Below are 9,875 nucleotides of genomic sequence, written 5' to 3'. Positions count from 1 at the left end.
TAGATTTGATGCCTAAAATGATTGACTAGGTAGGCAGATCACTAGGTATAACACCAATAAATGCTGTCTAGTTAGGTAGCACGAGATTGAGCAGAGCCACAGTCTTGTGTGGTCTCAGTATTACAACAGAAAGGAGCCAACAATATTACATCACTCCAGGAAGTAAGTCATTATCAACACAGTCCCATTACAGTGGGTTTAAAATACAAGTGGTTTATTATTATGCACTGGTCATGTTAATCTTACTGGTTTTAGGAAGCTGTCAGTTTAATCTCATTGCGGTTTGTGAGTTACTTTGTGGCGAGGAAAGATTAATAATAACAAATACCTTGATTTATTCAAAACATTTATAAGTAGAAAGTAAAGGCCAGTGTAGTCCTCATATGGTAATCGCTTTAGATAGCAATATGACTACAGCAACCTGCTCTTGCCTGAACTCACGCAAAAAGAAGTGAAGAAAAGAAAAAAAGGAAACATGAAAAAGCGAGATCATCTGTGTCTATTATCTGATTGGCTGTCTACGAAGCCAAAGCCATTGCCCACCCACGTGTTTATATGAATCGTTGATCATTTGTCGAGTCCTCCCACTGAGAGAGGATCTGTGCCGCGATCGAGCGCTCATGGCAGCTAATGATTATCGCGAGTACCTGCGGAATCATATCGACATGGAAGAGGCTCCGGCGCGCGCTCCGCACACGGGCTCCACGCACAGAGCGCTCATATTCGGCACGCTCGCTGTCATGGGACTGCTGCAGGTCGCGTCGAGTGTGGCGATTTTGTTGCACTTAACCGGTTATCTGCGAGAGGTAAGGAACTCTCAAGGAAGCAAAGACAGGCGGAATGCGCTCGGGGGAAAACAGTTAATAAACTCTTTCATTACAACACTTTTTAAAGGCATTGTCACAATTTAGGTGCATGCATCTTAGTTTTACTTGCGTTTCAGCAGTTTTGAGGCCTGCTTTCGTTTAACCTGCTCTGAACTCTGAATGTCAAGCGTTGCAGGACCGTTCAGAGTGTGTGAGACGCGCCGCGTTTGAACATCAGAAGGAGCGCGCGTTCGAAGAAGCGTCTTGTGCCCACTCAGTGCTTTTTGTGCCGAGTGTGTTTTGAACCTAGCTTCCTAAACCAACTGTTTCTATACTTTACAAGCTGCACGACTGTTGAAGGTAATTAGTGTTTGACTAAAATAATAATAATAATAATAATAATAAGGTATGAATTTGATCTATCCAATTAAGTCGCACATTCACATCTGCTAAATGACTAAATAAATAAAATAAAAAACATTCAACAGATCATTTGACTTGAACTCTGAAATGTAAACGTCGCTCCACTTTGATTCAGATTGGTTGAACTGGTTTATTTAAAAAAGTATATGTGGTAGTGAGTTGAATCTCTGTGTTCTTGCAGGCGACAAGAAACGTGTTAAACGTGTGTACTGCTACTAATATCACTTCACAAATATATTAATGTAAGGCAATTTATGTGTAGATCTCACAGTATTTATTGATTCACAAGCACTTGCTCGCACACGTTACTGTAGTTCAATTTGATGGTTATTAAATGTTTAAATAGTTAGTTTTGCACACAAGTTTTGTTCTGGGAATAACTGTATAATCCAGTTGCTGACGCGGGAAATGTTGGTTTTTGGCAATGTTGATCTTCATGAATGTGTTGTTGCTCCAGCACTGCTTTCCTTTTTCTGCGTTTTCCAGAAATCTGGAGAAAACAGACATTACTCTGTTGTTGAGGGTCTCCCACAAGTGATACAAAGTCATACAGTGTCCATCAAAAGGTTGGACATGACTGTTCATTCTTTTTTGAGTACATTGGAATAATATTAAAGTCACCCGAGCTATAAAAGTGGTCAAAGGTTCTTCTTTGTCTAGACTTTCTAGCTGCATCCTAAGATGCTTTTAAATAATATTGAAGGTAATTTCCTGAATTCAGAAATTGTGATGAATTAAAAAGAGTTATTTTTTCCTCTTTGGGAAGGTTGTTTTTGCTGGTCATGTCAAGTTTGCCCTTTCACCCTTATTCTCCAAAACATTCCCTCTGACTTCATTTGCTCATCTGGTGGTCTGATACTTAAGTGTTTGGTGGAGCTGCAGTGAATGGGATGCTGAGAAACAGCTCTCACGTTGTCATGCCCAGATCTCTCTCCTGTAGTTTGAATGCTGTGGAGAATATTATGACATCTTGTTTTGTGAGGCTTTGGCCCGAACGCAGCAGTGTATGTCGGAGGCTTCTCTCGTGTGCTGGTGGAGGGCCAAAGAAACAGATGCAAGAAAGGGAAAAAGATGAATGTCAGTTGCGTTTGGCTCATGATTCATGTTATCCTCAGAAATGGATGCAGGGACAATCCTCAACATAACCCAAGTACCCAGCCCTATATGATAATGAAATGCATTCGCGAAAAGCTTATTCTCATTCATTTTATAGCACATGCATTTCAAATGCAGTTCAGTGCATCAGAGGAAAGCAGAATAAAATCACACACTGCATGTCTCTCTCATTCTGTCTGTCAGCATTCCATCTGGTGTTACTTTCGGATTTTTGGATTTTGCAGTATATCATATTACCTTGTAACTGAGCACCTGCACTATTCATAGTTTCAGATAGGTGTTTACGCCCTAGTTCTACTGCTTTAAATACTCTCAATCTAAGTTCTGTGAGAACAGTTTATATCATTTCCGAAAATATGGCTGATGTAGTGATAGCAGAAAAACTTGTTTACTTGAAGATACTTGACGAAGACAAGCCCCCTCCTTCATTAGACCCAAATGGAAATAAGTTTTTGCAATTTCTGCACTTATTTTGAGGTTATATCTATGCAATTCTGGGGAATAGATTTTACCATGGTAAAATGTGAGATCTGAGACTCGTATTAGTAAAAAAGATTCAGTCAAAATATGCAATAAACGAAAGCAATAGTTTTTGTAGAATTTTATGAATGGCAACCGTTCCATTTTGCAGCATTCTGCGGGTGCAGATGTGGATCTGCTGCTTATAGTATGTAATCTGAACATAATAAGCACCTCATTTAATCCCCATGTGATGATATTATTCTGTTTTACCACCCATGCTGAAGGATTGCATTGGTCAGGACATGGCTGAAGAGAATAACCAGGATGTTTTACCTTGCTTAACATAATAGTTCTCATCGAATTGGATTTAAATGCACATCTTACATCACTTTTGTTCTCTGAGCATGTCAAGCGGAGTTTAACTTCTTAATGAAACTAAGCCTGCTTTCCCGTTAGTTCATTAAAAGCATGCAGTGTGCAGTGGTACTACCTGCTGGATGCAGTTGTGTAACTGAACTGTGTTTGTTGTGTTTTACAGGTCGACCTTGCCTCAGCCCAGCAGAGTCCTAATGAGGTGAGCTAATAAACTTCAAAAGACGAGTCTGTGTTTCTCATGTTTGTGCATTTTGGCTCAGACGCAGAAACCGCATCAGGTTGCAGTTTCTTGCAGTTTGCAGTTCTTTTCCTCATTTTACACAACACAGTTTGCCTTTAGGAATCTTTGCTGGTTGGGGTGTGATGGTATGCCAAAAAACGGAGACTACTTTGACATTCGTCATTCTTAGCATTATTAACATTTCACGTGCTTATAGCAAGGCATTTCCTTCTGTTAGCACAAACAAGGACATTCTGACACATGTATCAGTGATCTGTAAGTAGTATTTATTGGACAAGCAGAATGTGCTTCTTGCATTAATGGTGCCAATGTCCCATTGTTAAAAATGGGCTCTGCATTGGTATTTTCACTTATTTTGTTTAAAGACAAGAATAAACACGCCACAATACCATGGCTGCTTACAGCATTTCCTTAACCGTTATGATGTAGTCGCTTGTGATAAGGTCAAGTCCCTGGAACTGTTCTTTGTCAGGAGCTTAGTTTGGATATTTAGCCATGTCTCATGGCTACTGGCTCTATAATTACAAAGGACTTGCTTAAACATCTATATATGGTCCGTATGGATTCAGTTCTCCTATGCTCATTGTGCTGTGCTCATATAGTAGAGTGTAATTGTAGGGTTTGGAAAAGGCATTCGGCTGCGGTTAAGAAATGGATTTGTCTCAATATCAGAAGAATCTGGGAAAAGAGATCAGAGGAGAGATAAAGTGTGTTGACTTTAGTTCATACAGGAATTTAAAAGAGTATTTCCTTCTTTGTTTATGTTGTGAGGGCTTGTCGTTATATTATGGTTTTAATGCTATATAAAATGTCTATTCATGATCTTTTTGAAGGTTTCCTTTTTTTCCCCTGACAGCTTGCTTTGCCAGGTCATGAGAAGTGTACTGTTTTTATCATTACCCTGGTGGAACTTATTTCAGAGGAAATGTAAACCTGAAAAAAAGTGTTTAAATATATGTTATGCCATGGCTTTTTAATGTTGCTCAAATGCAATCTAGTTTGAAGCTTGTATCTGCTGGCCTACTTTGCGGTCTACCAAAATTCGTAAGAAGGTCAGAGCACCGAACAACATCCAGAACTCTAATTATTGTGTTTGTTTGCTATTCAATGCTAGTATAGGACAAAAAAACCCTAATATTATCACATTTAGATATTTAGTTCATATTTCATAAATATAGCTTTTACTTATGCCTTAATCTACTACCACTTTTATAAATCTCTTTGTGGTATCATACATAAAATGCTGACATATCCGCGACATGCTCAAGTTGAAGGGAGCGTATTTAAGAATTCAGTGTGTTTCAGATTTGCTGGACTTGCTGGATTGTTGACTCCATTTTAAAGACACCTTGCACGCTAACAGACATTTAATACTTTCTGACATTTCAGTCATACCCGAGCAGGTGAAACTGTAGAGAGGAAACAGCATGACACATTTGTAGCCTGACATTGTTATTGCATCTCTTGCGAATCTTTTTTGACATGGTCTCACCTATCATGCATGGTGTTGAGTTAAAGTCTGTAACTCCTACATCCATCCGTCCTAGTGTAGCTCACAGAGAAATTTGTTTGTAACAAAGCAGCTTGTCACTGCAGAACATTCGCATGCCCAACTGAACCTGAGCGAAATCTGAATCGATAAACCTGAAATTCCCAATCACATGGATTCCAAATGGATTTCACCCATGAAAATTGATCGGAGAACGATATTTATCCCAACCAGCCTGAGGTTACAACATGAGGTTATGGAACTATTGGAGCTATTAGAATAGTCATGTCACTGGTCCAAAATCCCACTCCTCTATGTGAGAGATCTACAATAAACATTAAATGTGACCCTGGATAAAGCTTATTTATTCAGCTATTGCGAAAAATCGACCCTTATGACTGTTTTTGTGGTCCAGGGTCACAAATATCCATTGTTTATTTGTTTTCTTATTGGAGTCTACATGATCATAGGAGTCTGCACAGTGAAGATCATTCAGTAATGTGTTTGGTTGTTCTTTCTCAGGAAATGCACAGTGAAACCTTAATAGCCGATCCAATCAAAAGTTGCAAGGAGAAGAAGGAAAGATTTCGGCAAAAAAAGGACACACGCATGCCGTCAGCTCACCTTCCGATCAAGACGCCGACTAACTTTGCAGCCAGTAAGCATATGCTGTATATTTTAGAATCACGTGGCATGAAATGTTTCCTGAAATGTTAGAGACTTGTGACTTTGACTGGCTTTAGTTTTGTCATGAAAAATATATTCTATTTTATATAACTAAAGAGAACGGAAGTGATCTTGATGTAACATATAACCATATTTATATCAAACTGTGTTTTTTCTGACTGTTGCTTTTGCAGAAGATCGAAATGAATTAACCATAATCACCTGGGATGATTTTCAAGGGCTGAATTTGAAGAAGATGAAATACCATGACGGACGAATTCTAGTGGAGGAAGCTGGCTACTACTATGTATATGCCAAGACCTGCTTTCGATACGCTGAAGAACACGACTCGGGCAAAGAGGACGTCAGCAATGTACAGTTGTTTCAATACATTTATCACGAGAAGCACACGCAGTCGGTAATTACACCTATTCTTCTTACAAAAAGCGGCGGCACGCTGCAGTGGAACATCGCCACGTACAACATGTACTGCGTGGAGCAGGGCCGAGGCATCCAGTTGAATAAGGGCGATGGTATTTTTGTCCGCGTATCCAATGCATGGCTGCTGGACCCAGCAGCTGAAGGCACGTATTTTGGTACTTTTAAGATAAGCGATTGATTTGCATCATTTTTGCTACTGAACATATTTATGCACATTTTGCATTTTTTTTAAGTGATCATGAACCACTGAGCACTTGTTTTTGATCACTGACTTTTGAATTTTTGTTCAGTATAGATTACTTTTAAGAGCACATTATAAGTTTGAACACTTCGCAATTGTGCCATTGAAGCTCTTAAGTACCAGCACTAGAAGACCAAGAATGGACTCAGGCCTCTGTCCGTGTTTTTTATTGTTAAGTACCGATACTGGAAATCAGAGGCGCCACAAAGGGGTGAAGGTTAGGATGATTCCAAGGGCCCTGACCAGAGAGGGTCCCGACGCAATCCCTGGGACGCGATTGCAATTTCAACGAGGGCTGAGGCAAAAACTGTCCAAGGGGTCCAGAAACACTAGCGGCGCCCCTGCTGGTACCCATACTCTCAAAATGCTCCAATACTAACAACCGTGCAGTGAATCACAGCGGTGGAGAGATGCTGGACAGTCCTAGTAAAGAACGCAGTAGACTGTGGCGACCTCCACAACAGAGGAAAAACTTGTGAACTAAGTGCTCAAATTTACGTCGAAACATACTGAATATGAACTTCTGGTTCATTAAAGTATTGTATAATTTGCAGCCTTAGTCGTAGTGACGTATTGTTATCAGTTAGTTCCAGAAAGTAGCTGTGCATCCCTAGTTTTAAGAACTTCATCATTACATCTCATCGACTGGATCGGGATATAAAACAAAACAGAACAAATACCATGAAATGTTTCAATCTAACAAGTATGATTAATTGAACTTTGGAAATTTGATCATGCAGAATCTGTCAAGGACAACTGAATTATGCCCAACAGGTGGATAGACACTTCCTGTCACCCCTCTTATCAAGAATAGGATGTTTTACTGATTGATGAATTTCACTGTTGGACATTTAGAGCTGCCCTTTGTTTTGTTTTGTTTTTAATGGTGTTGACATTTAAATTTCTTGAACAAAACGTATACAAACATTCAATAAAAATCAAGGCAGCTGGACTGTCTTTGACTCGGTGTGAGAAGCGATGTGCAGAACCAAACTGAGTTTGGTACGCTCTAATTTAATTTTTTTTAATGCACTAAAGTGTATTTATTTATTTTCTATGATGATAGAATGTTTGTCAGATGTTCTGTCTGTACAGTGTATATAATTGTATAATTGCCTTTATTCCATTCCTTCAAGAGGTTTTGGATGAAGGGCATTGACTTTAGGTCAGTTATACATGCGCTTTTGTCCCAGGCACAGGGCTCCTGTTTAAAGCAGAAATTGATTAGTTTCTCACTAAGAAACTTTGTATTTAAGTAAAATTCATTTGACAATTCTGTGTGCAAATGTTTGTGGACAGCAGAATATATTGTTCCCAACCCAAAGCAAGCCTAAAAAGGTTTGCAGCCTTAGTCTAATTAGCAAAAGTTTTGTTTTATTATGTTTATTTATACTCAATAAAGATACTTTTCTAAATAAAATACCAATTTGTTAATGAAAAATACTTTTGATAATGTGATGTGAAGTGTTAAACGCTGTTATTTACCATGTTTTCCACCTCCTAGGCATTCTTAGTTTACATATGCGTTGTCTATTTTAATATTACCTCGACAAAGAAAAAGTCCAGGCATTTCCCAGTGTTAACTGGCTCCTCTCTGGATGTGACAGCTAAAGTAAATGTTTGGTCTTTCCTTTCTTTGTGGTATTGTCAAGAAAACGGGTGAATTACGCTAGCTGTGAGGTGGGAACATGGTCGTCCTTAAAATAATATCCACCCATTAGTGGCGGTTGTTTTATCTTCTAATTCACTGCAGATATTTGGACCAAAATTTTGCTTGGACCTCTTCTATGCTGAAAGAATAGAAGTAGGAGAACCAAAACAAAACTGCGTCCCATTGTGTATTTCTCAAGTCTAACTCAAGTTAACATTGATTTGAGAGGAACTGGCAATGCTAGTGCTCATCACTCAACATAGCCAACCACTGAAAGCACTGTGGTCTGTGAAATCCAAGGGTGATGGAAATGGCCACATATGACGCTTGACCTCAATATTGCAATTGTTAAGGGGGGAAAAAATATAAAGATACGTTTGAATTATTCATTACAATGTTTCAAAGACAGTTTCATAACAAAGTTTAAGTAGTTTTTTTTTCTTCATATAATCAGTATTTAAAAAAAAAAATGTTTCGGCAGTAAACAGGTCAATGACAAATTAATATTAGGAGAAAAATTATAATTAGAATGTAATATTTGTATTAAAGGGGTCATATGATGCTTTTTTAAAGATCATTATTTTGTGTATTTGGTGTAACAGAATATGTTGACATGCTTTAATGTTCAAAAAACACATTATTTTTCAAATACTGTACATTATTGTAGGTCCTCTATGTCTCGCCTCCAAGCACTTGTCGGAAATGTAACGCCCCTTACCATAATCGCGAGCTTCATCTTTCAAAATAAATGTAAAGACAGTAAATAATGTTATTAGTTTTACCATCAGTTCAAGCCAGAAAGGGGAACAGAGTCGAGTGACTGACACAATGATGAAGCTGGTATGTGTTTGCAGTACACAAGCCACGGTTAAGACAGCTGACTCTGTGATATGGCCCTCTCTCTCTCTCTCTCTCTCTCTCACACACACGCGTGCACACACACACACACACACACACACGATGCGCAAAACTCCGCATTTGAACAGTCAAAAGCAAATACTTAAACTAATAACAAAACAGTAGCTGATTCAGAAGCGCCAGATTGTCACAGCAAAGTCAGAATTACCTCCTCTCATAGGTTCACGAAACGGTCGTCCATAAAATGCATTGCTGTTCTGTTGTAAGTAATCTTAAAGATTCCTAAATGCATCTACTTTCGGAAGGCCAAATAAAGTGCTTCTGCTTTCGCCTAGAAACACACAGCGTCTCCCTGACATGCTGCTTCAACACTAACTGCGGTTACTGAAACCACGCCTTCTTTCTTTGCGTGCACATTTGGGCGCATTATGCTAATATTCCCACATAGTGAGGTAGATATGTGGGGGCGTGTTAGAACGAGCCGTTTTAGGGGGGCGTGGCAGAGTCTTAACTTTGATAAAGAATATCTCTTTGGTTTTGAGACTTTAGTCTTTGCAACTTCAGGGATCTTATCTATGCACAATCAGCCTGTAACACTCCAAAGAGAAAGGAAAACTTAAAATCGCATCATATGACCCCTTTAAAATAGAAAGGTAAGACACACCAGTTTGCAATATCAAGCAGCAAAACAAGCTGTTTTGTACAGCTAAAAATAGCTGAAGATGAGACCAGAAGCCAGACCCATAAAATTTACAAATGGCCAAGCCCGCTCTGTTACGAGAAAAATAAGGTGCATAGTTTTAAATGGGGGAAAAGGCAATGCTCTATATGGCCAATCTATCGAAGGAAGCCCTGCCTTCCGAGTAAAAGAGCCAGTCACTACTGACCCAGTGCATTGTGATTGGCCGAACACCGCAAGCACTCGTCGGAAATGTAACGCCCCTTACCATAATCGCGAGCTTCATCTTTCAAAATAAATGTAAAGACAGTAAATAATGTTATTAGTTTTACCATCAGTTCAAGCCAGAAAGGGGAACAGAGTCGAGTGACTGACACAATGATGAAGCTGGTATGTGTTTGCAGTACACAAGCCACAGAGCTCACTC

The 9,875-nt window shown here is 39.1% G+C and overlaps 1 protein-coding gene across 1 annotated transcript; it reads left to right on the top strand.

Annotated features, from left to right (window-relative positions):
- The first annotated feature begins 578 nt into the window (after positions 1-578).
- On the top strand, positions 579-7,613 carry LOC107713713 (tumor necrosis factor ligand superfamily member 11-like). Its single transcript, XM_016519296.1, has 4 exons — positions 579-806; positions 3,346-3,381; positions 5,435-5,570; positions 5,773-7,613. Exons 1-4 carry the CDS (start codon positions 621-623, stop codon positions 6,195-6,197), a joined length of 783 nt encoding a protein of 260 aa, XP_016374782.1. The 5' UTR covers positions 579-620; the 3' UTR covers positions 6,198-7,613.
- The last annotated feature ends 2,262 nt before the right edge of the window (positions 7,614-9,875 follow it).

The sequence above is a fragment of the Sinocyclocheilus rhinocerous genome, unplaced genomic scaffold, assembly GCF_001515625.1.
Source record: "Sinocyclocheilus rhinocerous isolate Xijiao unplaced genomic scaffold, SAMN03320098_v1.1 scaffold2584, whole genome shotgun sequence".
Taxonomy (NCBI): Eukaryota; Metazoa; Chordata; class Actinopteri; order Cypriniformes; family Cyprinidae; genus Sinocyclocheilus; species Sinocyclocheilus rhinocerous.
This window is presented reverse-complemented; position numbering and strand designations above follow the sequence as displayed.